Source organism: Styela clava, chromosome 12, assembly GCF_964204865.1.
Source record: "Styela clava chromosome 12, kaStyClav1.hap1.2, whole genome shotgun sequence".
Classification (NCBI taxonomy): Eukaryota; Metazoa; Chordata; class Ascidiacea; order Stolidobranchia; family Styelidae; genus Styela; species Styela clava.
Window position 1 is genome coordinate 6117875 of NC_135261.1, and position 16551 is coordinate 6134425.

General features: G+C 35.8%; 2 protein-coding genes across 2 annotated transcripts in view; one reads left to right on the top strand and one right to left on the bottom strand.

Moving 5' to 3' along the window:
- Positions 1–16551, top strand: part of LOC120329268 (mitogen-activated protein kinase kinase kinase kinase 3-like) — a 362445-nt gene that overhangs the window by 296904 nt on the left and 48990 nt on the right. The window lies entirely within an intron of this gene.
- Positions 1–16551, bottom strand: part of LOC120330499 (titin-like) — a 281688-nt gene that overhangs the window by 62458 nt on the left and 202679 nt on the right. Inside the window, exons 247-295 of the mRNA XM_078118750.1 lie at positions 16125–16305; positions 15883–16050; positions 15544–15772; positions 15248–15406; positions 14979–15135; positions 14606–14789; positions 14247–14362; positions 13936–14060; positions 13651–13819; positions 13219–13494; positions 12956–13107; positions 12696–12843; positions 12361–12521; positions 12103–12244; positions 11637–11793; positions 11371–11507; positions 10930–11131; positions 10452–10667; positions 10169–10344; positions 9889–10048; positions 9553–9695; positions 9159–9458; positions 8861–9076; positions 8491–8782; positions 8132–8381; positions 7616–7720; positions 7229–7451; positions 6900–7061; positions 6526–6732; positions 6261–6434; positions 6041–6163; positions 5566–5744; positions 5330–5447; positions 4972–5079; positions 4704–4883; positions 4467–4621; positions 4236–4380; positions 4005–4155; positions 3711–3862; positions 3325–3550; positions 2475–3132; positions 2197–2369; positions 1844–2055; positions 1479–1663; positions 1006–1408; positions 820–917; positions 543–753; positions 345–465; positions 1–170 (exon numbers count right to left, since the gene is read on the bottom strand). Coding sequence (XP_077974876.1) covers positions 1–170; positions 345–465; positions 543–753; positions 820–917; positions 1006–1408; positions 1479–1663; positions 1844–2055; positions 2197–2369; positions 2475–3132; positions 3325–3550; positions 3711–3862; positions 4005–4155; positions 4236–4380; positions 4467–4621; positions 4704–4883; positions 4972–5079; positions 5330–5447; positions 5566–5744; positions 6041–6163; positions 6261–6434; positions 6526–6732; positions 6900–7061; positions 7229–7451; positions 7616–7720; positions 8132–8381; positions 8491–8782; positions 8861–9076; positions 9159–9458; positions 9553–9695; positions 9889–10048; positions 10169–10344; positions 10452–10667; positions 10930–11131; positions 11371–11507; positions 11637–11793; positions 12103–12244; positions 12361–12521; positions 12696–12843; positions 12956–13107; positions 13219–13494; positions 13651–13819; positions 13936–14060; positions 14247–14362; positions 14606–14789; positions 14979–15135; positions 15248–15406; positions 15544–15772; positions 15883–16050; positions 16125–16305 — 9255 coding nt within the window. The remainder of the gene's footprint in view (positions 171–344; positions 466–542; positions 754–819; positions 918–1005; positions 1409–1478; positions 1664–1843; positions 2056–2196; positions 2370–2474; positions 3133–3324; positions 3551–3710; positions 3863–4004; positions 4156–4235; positions 4381–4466; positions 4622–4703; positions 4884–4971; positions 5080–5329; positions 5448–5565; positions 5745–6040; positions 6164–6260; positions 6435–6525; positions 6733–6899; positions 7062–7228; positions 7452–7615; positions 7721–8131; positions 8382–8490; positions 8783–8860; positions 9077–9158; positions 9459–9552; positions 9696–9888; positions 10049–10168; positions 10345–10451; positions 10668–10929; positions 11132–11370; positions 11508–11636; positions 11794–12102; positions 12245–12360; positions 12522–12695; positions 12844–12955; positions 13108–13218; positions 13495–13650; positions 13820–13935; positions 14061–14246; positions 14363–14605; positions 14790–14978; positions 15136–15247; positions 15407–15543; positions 15773–15882; positions 16051–16124; positions 16306–16551) is intronic.

The following is a 16551-nucleotide window of genomic DNA, read 5'->3' on the forward strand; positions in this document are numbered from 1 at the left end:
CGGATATATGTGCTTCAAGCTTGACTGTATCCCCAGCTTTCACAACTAGTGTGTCTCTCAGTTTAGCGTCAAACTCAATTCTTGGTGGAGCAATTTCGTCACGGCAGACTACTGCGAATGATTCTTCAGAGTAGTCTGATGAGGAGCCGGCTACATTTTTAGCCAAAACTCTGAAAAAAATAGTTGAAAATATTATCATTATCAAACACTTTGAATATGAAAATTCATTTTAGGGATTTATAAATCATGTAACATTGATATTCAATTCGTTTCAAAATGCTTTATAAGATTTGTGTAAATGAACATGAACATGAAAAACATTTGTTTATTGCTCCACACATTACCTGAATATGTATTCATTTTGTTCAGTCAATCCAGTTATAGTAAATGAGGTATCCGACACATTGCTGAAGTTGCACTTCAACCAACGGCCATCAGGTAGTTCTCTTCGTTCAATGACGTATCCTGAAAACAATACATAAGTTGTAAACAATGTATAATTTTTCTGAAGTGATTAATTGAGACCATGTGCTGCACATTACCTGTAATTCTGGCACCGCCATCATATGCAGGTTTCTTCCATTGAAGAGTAACAGTGTTTCTACCAATTTCTGTAACTTCTGGACGAGATGGGGCATCGATTTTATCTCTGCAAATCACAGCTTCAGAAACCTTACTGAATTGTCCAATTCCAGCCATGTTTTCAGCACAGACACGGAAGGTATATTCAAGGTTTTCAGTGAGTCCAGTGACCTGCAAAAATAGAGTGTCAATAATACAAGTCATTTTAAAAAATATAGAAGAAATTAATTAACCTACCCTTGCTGTGTTGCCCTTCACAGGTCCTCGTATAGCAGGAGTCCACAAGATAGAATTTCGGTCTTTCTTTTCAACATGGTAGGCAAAGATTTTTTCACCTGTGAAACCGATTAAGTTCATATATTACCTTCTCAAAACAGCTATGTTAATCATACACTATCAATCTATTATTAATCAATCCATTACCTCCATCCTTTACTGGTGGTTCCCATTCTAGTTGTATAGAATCACTTGTGCATTTGATGATTTGTGGTTCACCAGGAGCATCAGGAACTTTGAACGGGTGTTCAATTAGCACTGGAGCAGAGTCCAGAGGTTCAGACCTTCCGAATCTATTCTCAGCATTAACTCTGAAGATATATTCCTGGTCACGTTTTAGATGTGAAACTTTGATTGTTGTTCTGGCGACGGCACCAGCAACCTCTACCCATTTATCACTCTCCTTTTCTCGCTTTTGAACTATGTAATTGTTGACAGGTGCTGCTCCGTCGTGTTCTGGTGCAAGCCAGTTCAATGTAACTGAATCAGCAGTGATGTTACTAGTCTCAATTGGACCTTTAGGTGCACTTGGTCGATCGAAAACCACAATCTACAAAATAAAGTAAGACTTAACTCTAGCCAAATCATCATATGAAATCAAGGAATGCTGAAGCACTCACCTTGACAGGAATGACTTTGCTTCCAGTAGCATTTGTAACTACAATTTTGTAAGTGCCTGCATCATCTCGTTCACAGTTCCTTATATTGAGTATGGTTTCATTGCCAGCTGTTTCAGAGTTCACTCGTTGGCTTTCTTTTAAATTTTCACCATTTCGACACCATTGTACTGTAGGTGTTGGCTTACCTAATTGTAATATAATGAATGTCATATGAAAATAAAATCATCATTATATTGTTAGCCAGATTAAAACATATTTATCCTCAAAACTAGATTTCAAAATATCGATTTTAGTTGTTCAGGAATAATACTGTTTATGACTCCTTTAATTTGAATCGTACAGCACCATAAATTTAATATAATTACCTAATAAAGGCAACTTCAATGAAATATTTGATCCAGCCTTAGCATTGATTGATCCCATGTACAATGCACTGAGGTCGACATCTGGCTTGGCAACGTCGTCTTTAGCAATAACAGGATGAATGGTTTGAATTGGCTCACCAACTCCAACAACATTTCTAGCACGAACTCTGAAGTTGTAGGAATACCCTTCGATGAGATCAGAAACAGTGGCACTAAAACAAAATATCAACATTTAGAGCTAGAAGTAAATATGTTCTTATTTATTAAATCACTTTGAATTATATAAAACATAAGTTAGGTATAGTTTAGTATAGAATGTCAACTGAATTTTTATTGAATTGATCAACACTCACTTCTGTTTGTTTGTTGTAGCTTTTTCAACCCATGTATTTGAATCAGTTCTTTGCATTTCGACAATGTAAGAATTGACGGGACTGCCTCCATCAGAGTCAGGTTTAGTCCAGTTTAGAGTAACAGAGTTCTTAGTAATGTTAGCTATAGACATGCTTCTTGGTGGTGATGGCGGCTGAAGAATAAACAAAAGATAAGATTAGGAAGTGTTTTAAATTTGAACTCCTAAGCAAATATATATTATCTGAAGCTAATTTTTACACATTGAAAAATAATTTACCTCTGAAGTTCGGATGACACCTTTTGTTTCAGCCGGTTCACCAATTCCGAATTTGTTTTCTGCCATAACTCTGAACAAATATTCTTGACCTTCTTCTAATCCAGTGACTTTGAAGGATTCTCTCTGAACATCAGCAGAAACTGTCGACCATGCCTTACGTGTAGAGAGTTTTTTCTCGACTATGTATTGTGTAACTGCTGCACCACCGTCAAGTTTAGGAGCATCCCATTGCAAATACACCATATTCTTGGTAACATCCTTGACACCCAAGTTTTGAACTGGTCCTGGAGCATCTAAAACTTTGACATTGATGCCAACAACTTTGGTACCAGCTGGATTAGCCAGTAAAAGCTCATATTTTCCAGCATCGCTACACTTAGCATTGGTTATAATCAAAAGACTGTAGGATGAAGTACTTTCAATAGAGCTGCGGTCTGTTGGTATTCCACCCTCTTTCGTCCATGTCATTTCTGGTGTTGGCCGTCCACGAATTGTAACGAACAAGCGGATTGAACCACCGGCTCTGACTGTTATTGTTTGACGCATATCGGCTTCCAATTCATAGTTTGGAGCTTCAATTACATCAACTGGACTCATGTCATTACTGGCAGCACCTGGCTCTGATTTTCCAGCTGCATTGATAGCAATGATTCTAAACCTGCAGTAAGAATTGAATATGTTTGAGAACATTACATTAAAAGTATTATATTACATGGAAAAATCATATCAAGTTTGAAACACTACATTGTAGTTACTTTATGAATGTAAACTATCCCTAGCTTATCTGTTCGACTAAGCATATTAAACTCAAATCTGGTAAAACAGGCTTGACCATAGCACCCCTATTTACCTGTATTTTATATCCGCATTGAGGTCCGGTATGATGCATTCTTCCATTGCAATTTTCCTGACAGTACTTCTAACTGGTACAAAGTCAAATGATCCTGCAAGAGCCATTTCAACTTCGTATTCTGTGATTCTGGAACCTCCATCGTATGTTGGTTTTGGCCACAATAGAGTAATTGATGTCTTTGTTGAATCCTTCATGTTCGGAGCATTTGGAGTGCCAGGAACATCTGGAACGGTGATAAAAATATTACAAAAAATGTTGCATAAGCACAATTATCAATATACTGTATTGTAAATATAGTTAATATAGGTTTGTTTACACGACAGACTGACATTGAATACAATAACTAAGAATCCGGATTGTATACATTTTACCACCACACTTACATATTGGATCTCGAGCAGTTGCCAACTCTGATGTATCACTAACAGGTCCAATGCCAGCTTTGTTTTCAGCTGAAACTCTAAATTCATATTCATTGTTTTCAGTTAGACCAGACACCCTGAGTCTGTTCTCACGTACTGACTCTCTGCTGCATCTGAATAAAAATGGAACCAAAGTTAAAGACTTTTGAAGACTATGTTCTTGAAGAGAAACTAACTTGCTTCAAAGCTTCAAATTTCACATTTCGCACAGTCATGATGAATAATCATTTAATACAGAGAAGAGCTTTAAACTACCTGATCCATTTCAAACCAGTCTTTGCTCTTCTTTCTAAATGGTAGCCAATGATTTCATCGCCTCCATCTGAAGCAGGTCTTTCCCAGGTAAGAGTCATAGAATTGCTAGTTGTCTTTGTAACCTCTGGTTTTCCAGGTTTACCAGGAACATCTAAAACAATATTTAATGTATAACTTGATGACTACTTTTACTTTTACAACGAATAATCAGAAATATTGATAGATTCTTACCAAATTGATTTTTCGCAATAATAGGTGCAGATTCAGTAGGTGGTCCAACTCCATATTTGTTTTGAGCTGAAACTCTAAATATGTATTGATTTCCAGAAATCAACTTCGTGCAATCGATGTTGCAATGCATTCCAGATTCCCCAACCTGCAATTTAAAACCAAGTTCAAGCCGTTTCTATGAAATTAGAATAACCATTGAGTGCTAAATTGATTAGTACAACTACAACTTACCGCTGTCCATAACAATCTGCTAGTTTCACGCTTTTCTACAATATAGTTAGTGACTGTGCTTCCACCATTTTGCTTCGGTTCTCCCCATGCCAACTTGCATTTCTCTGCAGAAATGCCACTGATTTTGATTGGTCCTTCAATCGGGCCCGGCTTGTCTGTAAAAGTAAATATGCTGAATAAAACAACACAAGACTGTTGGCTCAACACATCAGCATATCCCTGGAGCTTTAGTCTTACCAAGAACATTGACTTTGCATGTCACAGTTTTAGTTCCATATTTATTAGAAGCTGTAAGTGCATATTCCCCACTGTGAACCAACTTTGCGTCCTTCACAATCAGAGTTGCATGAGTAACAGTTTTCTCAAGTTTTAATCCTTCACGTTCACGGATGTCATCACCATTGAGTGTCCAAGTTGCTGAAAGTACATTTAAAAATGTTATGAAGACATCGCACTACTCTGGTTAAAACAATTGGATGGCACAAATTATTTCCACTCAGCCAACCTTTAGGGACTGGTTTTCCTTCAATTGCAGCTCTGAGTTGAATGATTTGACCAGCTCTTACAGTCAATCCTTCTATCAAACTTGCATCCAGTGTAATTGAAGGAGTTTCTGAAAATTTTCAAAATATAATCAGAATAAGTTTTCAATGAATTTATTTATTTATGAGTATCGAAATTGATATATGTTTAAGAAACATGTGGGTTTAATTTATGTAGTGCAGTCATCGTTGTTGTCGACATTTTGCGATTGTCAGACATTTCAAATATAGATTCTTGCTCAATTATCCAAAGAATATTCTAACATATCTAGTACCCTTGGAAACAATTTAATACTTTTGGTTATAAATTAAAATAGTTACCAAATTTTTCTTTGCATACAATCGCTCCTGTGGGATATGATGGTTCCGAAGCATTTCCGGCAGCATTCTTTGCAATCACACGGAAATTATAATTGTCCCCAGCAGTCAGATTAGGAACCTGCAATACAAAATTGTAACATTAAATACATCAAAGGCATCTTTGAAATATTTATTGAAAATATATAATGATGTATATACAGTACCATGATGAGCCAAAGCATATGAAAATATCTTACTGTGAAATCAGTAGTTGAAATGTTGCTGATATTACATTTGAGCCATTGCTTCACGGGAAGATTTTGTTTTTCAACATCATAACCAACGATTTTATGTCCACCATTCGATTTAGGTACTTCCCATCGCAGGCTAATAGAGTCATTGGTTGATCCATACACTGACAGATTATACGGTGGATCTAAAATAAGAATTGCCATTCAAGTTTGGTTACTCAAATCACTGGTTTGAGTTCAATATATGTATGTTCGTTCAATGTATCAAACATGAAGCCTTTGTTTTCAGCATTTGGGTGGTGTACTAAGCTATGGGATAATGGATAGCATGGAAGCAATCCATAAAAATTTATTAATCCAGATAGAATGGATAAAGATGGAATGATACTATATGTAGTAAGTGTTTTTGTTATTGATCAAAATTGTTTACAGTCTTTTCTATCAGCATCACGAGGTATATGTAACAATTATTCATGCTTACCAATGGGATCCAAAGCAAAGTGTGCAGTGCTGGATGGTGAAGGTTCAGATTGTCCAGATTGATTGAGAGCCATCACACGGAATTGATATTCCAACCCTTCTGTGAGGCCATGTACCCGATATTCTGTGACATATAATGCATCATTGAATCTTAAACAAGTTCCTCAAAATACAATATTGCGTGAGCATAAAAGTAAACATTCTAAAGTAATTAAACACACCAATGTTATGAGTCTTGCAGACGTTTTTCCACATTATAGAGTTTCTTTCTTTCATCTCTAGAATATATCCAGTAATAGGAGAGCCTCCATCTTTAGCAGGTGGTTCCCAGCTAATTTCCATAGAATCTCGTTTAATATTAGATACCTCTGGAGCAGTTGGTGGCTGCGGAACATCTATGATAATTCAAAAATAATGATTTTAGTTTATTCGAAGTAATGAATAAAAGTGTAATATAATTTAGTTAAGTTAGACTAGTATTCATACCGAATGGATATTTTGCAATAACCGTGTCTGAAAGAACGGGTGAGCTGATGCCATGTCGGTTTTCGGCCATAACTCTGAAGGTGTATTCATTTCCTCCAAGAAGTCCAGATACCCTGCATGTTGTTCGTGCAATAGACGATGTCACCAAAGTCCAGTTACCAGTCATCATATCTCGTTTTTCGACAACATAGTTGGTAATTTCAGAGCCTAAAAAAAATTTACAGCAGATTGATAGTTTTTTTAAGTGCTTAGATATCCTATGTTAATAATAGAATATTCAGTAGTTTGATATCATGTAACTGGCGTCATATTGCTGCACTCAGAATTGCTTAAAAATAATAACACTTGTAATAAACAAGAATGAAAAATCTAACCTCCATCATCTTTTGGTGGCTTCCAGCTTAGTACAGCATATTCAGCAGTAAGCTCAGTAATGTCAAGTCTACCATCTGGTGCTCCTGGCTTGCCTACAACAAGTACTTTGAGATCGCAAGTTCTCTTTCCAGCTGCATTCGATGCTGTCACAGTATATGCACCTGAAATATAAATTTTGAAATTAAATATTAATATAATTTGGTTAAATGCAAAATGCTACAACAATCACTGTCAACTTTCAAAAGGCAATATTGACTTGGACATTTTCAAAACATATAATTGAATAACGTAAAACAATCATGTTATAATATATTATATAATAGCATACCTGCATCCTCTCTTCTTGCTTCCTTTAGAACCATAGTAGAAGAGGTTGCAGTGGTTTCAAAACCAACTCTGGTGTCTTCTTTGACAGGTTGGCCATCTTGTGACCAAGAACATTCTGGTTGTGGAATTCCTGTCACAGGAAGTTTTATTCTTGCTGGAGTTCCTTCACGGATCGAGAATGTCTTATTTGGCAACTTGCTAAGATCGAAAACAGGCTCTTCAATCTGCAACAAATAGAGGATATCATTAATCTGTTATATTTAATATGAATCCTCATGCACACAATTTCTAAGTAATTTTAAATAACTAGTATTAAAAAAAATGTTATTTTGAATAATTAAATTCATTTTTTTGAATTTAGAACATGGAAACTGAATTTAACACAAACCTGGTCTTTTGCTGTAAAGTATCTTTCTCTTGGTTGACCAGTGCCAGCCTCGTTTATTGCGGAAACACGAATGATATATTCCTGGTTTTCGATCAGTCCGGTGACCTGAAGAAACAAAATCAAGTATGTTAATTATATGCATTTGAAAATTTGACAAAAACAAAGAAGTTAAAATATATAGTATAGAAAAGTTGTTAAAAAGTTAATTACTAGCAGTTAATAAAGTAAAGCATTGTTACAGATGCTACTGATAGACTTGATAACATTTAGTACAAAAAAGCCTTATGATTCTTATTTAATAAGTGGTTAATAATGTATAGTCACGAAGCATATGCTACTGATCAACTCTAAGGGTAATATTATGTTGTGTGATAATTAAGTGCCTTCAAATATTGGACAAAAAGAAGTTTATGCATGATTTATATATAGATTTCTCAAAATAAAGAAAATGTGAATACGTGTGGCATATTCTATTGATAGACTTGAATTTAATACACAAAAAACACTTATGCATACCTTATGTGACAATGTTTTAACTGTAGAGACTTCCTTCCAGTCCTCCGTGTCCTTCGGAGTCATTTCAATCAAATATCTAGACACTCTGCTTCCACCATCATGAGATGGTTTGTCCCATGATAATTTTGCGGTTGTCTTAGTAGTGTCGACCACCTCCAGTTTTTGTACTGGTCCTGGTTCTTGTGTTATCTTGATCGGATCTGGAGTCTCACATGGTATGCCAATTCCAAATTCATTTTCAGCCATAACCCTGAAGCAATGAGTTTAGTTAGTCAATAATAATATGACTGGTAGTCTATCAAGACAATTATAGATATTGTGTCAACAACTAAAATAAGTATTCCATAATATCCGAATACCTGAAGAGATAGCTTTTTCCAGCTTCCAATTTTTGAATATTGCATGATGTTCTTGTGCATTGAGTTGCAACAGTAGACCAAGCTTTTCTTGTCGATTCTTTCTTTTCCACAATATAGTTAGTCACTGGAGCTCCACCATCATTCACTGGAGCCTCCCAAGTAATTGCGCAAGACTCCAATGTAATTTCTTTGACCTTAATAGGTCCAGGGGGTCCAGGAGAATCTTGGACTCTTACTGTAACAGTAGCTGTTTTTGTGCCACTGGAGTTTTCAAGAGAAAGAATGTATTTGCCTGAAAAAATAGAAAATATCAAGTTAAAAAAGTATTATTGAAGTACTGGGGAAAAATTTTCATTTAAATTTTACAAACCTGAATCATCCCTGTTGCAATCTGGAATAAGTAGTAAGGTATCCCAATCTGAAGTCTTGATATCAGTTCTGGCAAGCTGAAGTTCTTCGCCTTCTTTAGACCAGCTTGCTCTGGGTGCAGGCCGACCTTTGATAGTGCAATATAGTCTGATAGTGTTGCCAGCACGTACCCAGACTGTTTTAGTCAACGTTGCGTCCAATTCGAATGATGGTAACTCTGTAACAAAGATAAACAAATTAATTTATAGTTTAATATTGTACAGCCATAAAATAAGTTATTATCCACTGCTGGTACCTACCCAGAATATCCTTGGGAACAACAGCGTCTGGTACATCACTTGGCTCAGACTCTCCGATGGAATTGTACGCTTTCACTCTAAAATGATATTCTCTGCCTTCTTGAAGTCCAGTCATTGTGTACTTGGTAATAGATGGTGAAGCTACCTTTCTGAAATCATCTGGGCTTTCTGGATTTGCCATTTCTACAATATATCCAGTAACTGCATTGCCACCATCATAAGCTGGTTTTGTCCATGCAATTTCAACAGAGTTTCTAGTTGTATCGATAACTTTGGGAAAGCCTGGTGGTGCTGGAGGATCTGAACAGACAAAATAGATAGATTATTTCTAACTATTTCTAACTATTGAAAGATTATCTCATGGAAATGTAAAACAATTTCAAAACATTCTTACATGTTGGGTCAACTGCACTGGCTGGTTTAGAAGCCTGGCTTGGTTGTCCCATTCCTGCCACATTTTCTGCAATAACTCTGTATTCATATTCTGCACCTTCCATCAAACCAGTTACTTTTAGTGTGCGATCTGATACAGGACGTCTGTAATGAAATAGGTTTGAAATATTATAACTAAGCAATAATATCGAGAATGACTACTCACCTATTTGCTTTATATTGTTTATGAGATTCTCCCTACGAATCCTAGCTATCATATTGTTTTCATTCATATTTGACAGAGCAACGTCATTCGTTGAAATGAAAACAAAAATAGTAATTATCCGGTTTACATTACCTGTTCACTTTGTTCCACTGCACAGCTTTAGTTTCTCTCTTTTCCAGGTAATAACCTGTGATAGGTTTTCCACCATCACTCTCAGGAAGTTTCCAAGCAACAGTCATATGATCTTTAGTTGCATTGGTTACAATAGGAGCTTCACAAGCACTTGGCACAGCTGAAAAGAAATCGGTTAAAAATTGGCTGACAAAAAACTATATTAGTTCCAAGATATACAGTGTATATTGTATATTAAAATTGAAAAATATTCATTGTGCCTCAAAAATGAAAAACTTACTGAAGGGGTTCTTTGCAATCACAGGATCAGTTAGAAGAGGTGATCCAATTCCGTATTTATTTTCAGCACATATTCTGAATTCATATTCATGGTCTTGCACAAGTTTGGTTATAGCTAGATCAGTTCCAATAACATTGCCATTTACAATTGCCCAGGTTGGCCGAGATGTTTCACGCCTGAAATATAAAATCAACATAATAATAAAGTCTGAATAAACACACAAAGCATTTTGAACCTGCCTATTTTGAATCGAATCAACCAATGTGTGCAAAAAAAAACTCACTTTTCAACAATGTAATTGGTCACTGGAGCACCACCATCACTGAGTGGTGTATTCCAAGAAAGCTTCAACTTATCGGCCAATACATTTGAGAACTTGGCTGGTTTTTCCGGCGCTCCTGGAACATCCAAGACCTTGCATTTAACTGTAGCTGTGATGGTACCACTGGGATTTTCCAAAGTCAGAATGTAGTTGCCAGAATCTGATCTTTTGGATGATCTATTGAATAGATAGAATAAAAGATAAATACTGAATATTCAAAACTCTAGAATTCAAACTTTTTGAATTACGGTAGATATTAGAACCTCTGGCGTCGCTGCTCGATAACCAGCTTTGGTTTCCCGCAACTTCCCTTCCCCAGTAAAACTGTAAATTATCATTTTCTTGTAATTTGTACTTGTGATATTTTTTTTACTGGTTGGAAAAAATAAAATTGACTTGATAACTATAAACTATATCCAACTTTCAATATTAAACTTACTTAATAATAATGCTAGTTCTGTTTAATGATGTTTCTACTTTCATAGCTCCATCAGCAGAAGACTTAAGTTCAATGTCATCTTTTGTCCATTTCACTGTTGGCTTAGGTTTGCCAAATATTGTTGCTTCAATTAGAATATCTTGGCCAGCTCTAACTTCAACACCATTCCTGCATATGGCATCCAGATCGATTCTAGGAGATGCTGTAAATAAAATAACATTAAAATTCCTTCATTTTACACAACAATCATAATGAATCGCATAATTGTAAATAGTAAACATTATTCTATAGACTGGACATACTCAAAATTAAAGATAGTATTTAATATTTCCCATTTTAGTAGATTATTAGCAAACTAATGCTACATTTACTGTGATAACCGTATATTCAGTATTTTATTTAACTTGAATGGACTTTGGCTAATTAAACTAATGGGTTTACCGATAGCTTGTCTGATTAAAATCGCTTCAGTTTCTTCTGAGAATGGTGAAGTAACGATTGTTGTTTTAGCACAAACTCTGAAACAGTATCGTTCACCTTCTTCAAGATCAGTCAAAGTTACAAAAGCATCAGGAGTTCTAAAATGGAATAAAAAGATAAAAATGTTATGTTATAGAAATTGAACATGAATGAGGGAAAGAGGGATAAAGGAAAATAATTGAATGAAACCTAAGTTTAAAAGCGACTTCCAAATGAATAATATGTACCTTGTAGCTACAGCCAAGCTCCACTTTGTATCTGGTAATCTTTGTTTTTCAACAACATATCCAATAATTCTCGATCCCCCACTGTTTATTGGTGCAGCCCATTTGAGTTGCACTGATGTGTTAGTCACATCTACGATCACAGGTTTGCCAGGAGCATCTGGAATAAAAATTGAAATGTTGATGTATGAATAATGTGTATGGCTATTTGCTCAACTGCCAAAGCCTTAAATGAATCTTCTTCATAAATTGATAAATCCTGTTACCAGAAGGCTTGTCTCTGCTTTGCTACCTTCCACCACACGCATGCAACCCCTAAAGAAAACTGTTTACGGATATTCCAGTTGACAATTTCCTTCGAGCTAAACTAAAATTTTTACCTCTGATTAGTCGACTCATTTTCTTTTCTTTTCTTGACTGTGTGATACATAATCCCACCGTATTACACACTACAAACCAATAAACTTACCACAAGGATCTCTGGCAACCTTTGGTTCAGTGGCATCACAGAAAGGTCCAAATCCAGCAGTATTACTAGCTTGTACTCTGAATGTGTATTCTAATCCTTCAACTAAGCCAGTATCTATGTATTCACGTCTTTTAACAGGATTCTAAAAACAAAAATTTCAATTTTTCAACATCGCATAAATAAAAAAAAACGAATTGAAGATTTAAAACAGGTATGGACTGAATAGGCAAGGTCAATCAATAGTTTTTATAATGGTACCTTGGTGACTTGTGTCCACAATAAGCTATTTGATTCCTTTCGTTCCAAGTTGTATCCATCAATTTGGTTTCCACCATCACTTTCTGGTGGTTCCCAAGTGAGTGTTGCTGCTTCCTTTCCAATTTTGCTAACAATCAAGTCTTGTGGTGGGCCTGGAGGCTCTGTTGAATGGCAGAAAATGGGTTAGATGACTACATGCTATGTATCATATACCTGTTTTAACCAGCTGAAGAGTCAAAATTTATTTTCTACAGTAGTACGACATTATCATACTCATGTGACAGATTGAACAAGTTGTGAATTGAGCTATCAATTGAGACATATTCTAAACTTACCGAAGGGGTAGGATGCTTTGACAAGTTCAGATGTCAAGGCTTCGCTTAAACCACACTTATTTTCAGCCTTAATTCTGAATATATATTCACAGTCCTTTGTAAGTCTTGGCACACGAAGAGTTGTACGCGACACAGTACTGCTGACGACCTGTTTGAACAAAATGGTAGAATATTTGGTATATATAACGCTTGCCAATATAAATGCAGTTGTTCTTCAGGTTGCAAGTCACTCCATTGCAGAAAAAGGCCCTCAAGCATACCTGGAAACCAGGGAATTCAGCCTCCGACATTTCCACAATATAGTTGCTAATTGGACAGCCACCATCATCTTCCGGTGCTTGCCAAACTAGTGTTACAGAATCTATATTAATATCTTTGAATTCGACTGGCCCATTTGGTGCACTTGGCCGATCTAAAAATGGAAACAAAATACGATGAAATAGTTTCTTAAATTAGATTTTGACAGCCCCATAATTACATTTCAATGTACAAAATGAAAAATTACTTGAAAAATCCAACTTACCTAGAACTTCTACTTTAACAACGGTGTCCACTTTGCCATGAATGTTTTCAGCCCGTAGAGTGTATTCTCCTGAATCTGATCGATGAGCATTTGGCAAAGTCAAAGATACAGAAGCTCCAGATTTGCGAAGCAAAAGCTTTTCACTTTCAATCAGTTCTTTACCATTTCTTAGCCAGTAAGTCACTGGATGTGGCTTGCCAGAAACAGTGCCTTCAATAAGAAGTTTTTCTTCTGCCCGGATTTTGATTTCTTTCGGAAGAGTCACAATTGGAGATTCTATAAAGAAAAAGGAACACGACATCCTGGTTATTGAGACATAACAAGACATACTGTAATAATTCTGATTGAAATGAGATGGGACTTACCAACTATAGTTAAATTTTGACGTTTTTGGCAAATTAATTATTCCTGACTGAAACAATATTGTCATACCTGCAGGTTCTTTCACCTCCAAAATTTCAGTTTCACGTGCAGGACCTTCAAGTTCCTCATTTCTAGCTTTGACACGGAATTGATATTTGTTTCCAGTCACAAGTTGAACAACTGTTACTTCCGTTTCCACAACAGTGCGGAAAAGCGACCACTGAGTCTTTCCTTCGCCCTGGAAGCACATTACATCAAGGTTTATTCATGTATCAAGAGTAAATATTTACCTTTCTCTGAAAGGCTTTGTAAAAGTAGTGTACTTATCGTGACATCAACTATTTATATGCTTACCAAGTATTCAACAAGATATCCTGTAATTCGTCCACCTCCGGTTTGATCTGGTTTCACCCAAGTCAGAGAAACTGAGGATTTTCCAATATCAGTGACACGAAGTCTGTTAACGGGTCCGGGTTCAGCTGTAAAATAATACGAAGAGTTATTTGAATATCAGATTTATTTTAAAGGCAATTTTGAAACCAATGACATCATATTAAAATATACTCGAAAGGAATGAAAACAAATAAAATTTTCTGTTGAAATATAGGATTTGTACTTACTGAAGTATAGATATACTATAGTATACATGAAGAAGTAAATCTTACTTATTGGATCCCTTGCTCTGACTGGTTTTGTAGTTTCAGCAGGAACTCCAATACCATAGTTGTTTTCAGCCAATACTCTGAAGTAGTAGTCTTTACCTTCAATAAGCTTAGGAACTCTAAAAATGAATTCATATTATAATTTAGCTAGTCACATAGTAAAAATAGATATTGAAATACAAATGCCAATCACAAGGAATCCCAAGTTTTCGTTACTCTCAATTTATAAATTTTATTATACGGTCTTCAAATGACGTTGAACATTGGTGATAGACATTTTTACACTACTGGATAGTCTGCTAACCCACCCTGATACTATAAATATATATTCCCCAGCTACCAAATATATTATAATATAGTACCTGAAGGCAGTTTTTGAACAAGTAGTTGTGGCAGTCGACCAGGTCTTTTTGTCCGCTTCACGTTTCTCAACAATGTAATTGTAAACTTCAGAACCACCATCATTGTCAGGTGGAGTCCATGATACTTGCGCTGAAGTTGAAGTTATGTCTTTGATGATTATGTTTGAGACTGGTCCAGGAGAATCTAAAATAAAAAATCACAAATTTATAAATGTGTAAAGTATAAAACTTTCCTATCATCCAACCACACCAATAAATCTTTTTTTTTAACATGATATTTGACATTATAATGCCTCATAACATAAATAGCGTATTTTACCAATCTATTCAACATCATTATTAAAAGAGGACAGTTAAATGGATCTTGACTTACCTAGAATTTTCACGTTGATATTGATAGATTTAGTTCCTTTGGCATTGCTCAAAGTCAAAGTATATTTTCCGGAATCTTCTCTGCTAGTGTCTGGTACAATGACAGTCGTCATGTAATCTTTGGTGTCGACTTCAGCTCTCCTTGTCAAAGGCAAGCCCTACAAAAAAAGAATTCTTCAAATCCAGGCATAGGTGAAAGTGTTAAGGTTTGAATACAAACCATATACTACATGCGAGCAAGAAGCTTGAATTTTCACATTAAACACCAACCTGTTTTGTCCATGTAATCTCCGGTGCTGGTCGACCAGAAATTGTAGCAAATAATCTGAGAGTGAGTCCTGCTTTAAGTTCAATATTCTTTCTCATTTCTGCATCAAGATCAATATCAGGTTCTTCCAAGATTTCTTTGGGTTGAACAGATCCAGGAACCTGGTACAAAGTTGAGATTTAAAATTAGTGGAACATGACAATATTCAAAAGTAGAAAATTACCAATAAGAATTCATGTAAAGATTTGCTTAGTTTCTTACTAATCACACTTCCTAGTCACATATATACTTGACTTACAAAAGCATAGGCTCCAGTGCCCACAGCATTGATAGCAGCTACTCTGAATACGTATGATTTTTCAGCCCTTAATCCAGGAACAGTAAATTCAGTTGATTGCATGGGACCTACACCAACATTGCTCTTAGACCAATCATCTTCGCCTTCGACACTGGATTCAAGAATGTAACCCATGATCTTTGACCCACCATCAAAAGCAGGAGCTCCCCATTTTACAGTAACAGATGATCTGAAAAGTTGGTAAGGATAAATAAAGGAGTGGATGTATGATTAGAATTCATTTAAACTGAAAAATCATTGCACAACCATATTTTTTTCGACCAAGTTAAAATAACAAACCTGGTTGTATCGACAACTTTAGGATTGGAAGGAGGCCCAGGTACTTCAACAAGCTCCTTAGCAATAACTGGTTTGGATGGTTCGCTCGGTTCTCCAATTCCAATCTCGTTTTCAGCTTTGACTCTGAACTGATATTCATATCCTTCGAGAAGTCCAGTAACATTCAGTCTAGTAAAGTATATGTTCATGTAAAACAGCCGGAAAATATAATAATCCTTGAAGAAAAAAAGAAAAATCTATACCTCCTGTCCATAGTTGCCTTGGTATTGCAAGGTGACCAACGTACACCTCTCTTCTCACGTTTTTCCACATAATAACCAGATATTTCACGACCACCATCATTGTCAGGTGCAGACCATGTAACCATGGCATTATCTTTCCCAACTTTGGTAATTTCTGGTTTATTTGGTGCACCAGGTTTGTCTAAATAGAATTGGTAATTAAAAATATGTTGTGAACTCGACTGCATACTTCAGTGACAAATACAATTTATGGAATGCAAAATTTTGTTATTATTAGAACTATTCCCAAGCGTGTCTTCTTGTCAGCATGTCTAAAATTCATCAAATAATATATATTCGAAGTTGTTAGATAGGTTAATGAATATTCACCAAATGAATATTCAAGTATGCAATCAGTAATTGTAATACAGCAGTGCCAGCAGCAATA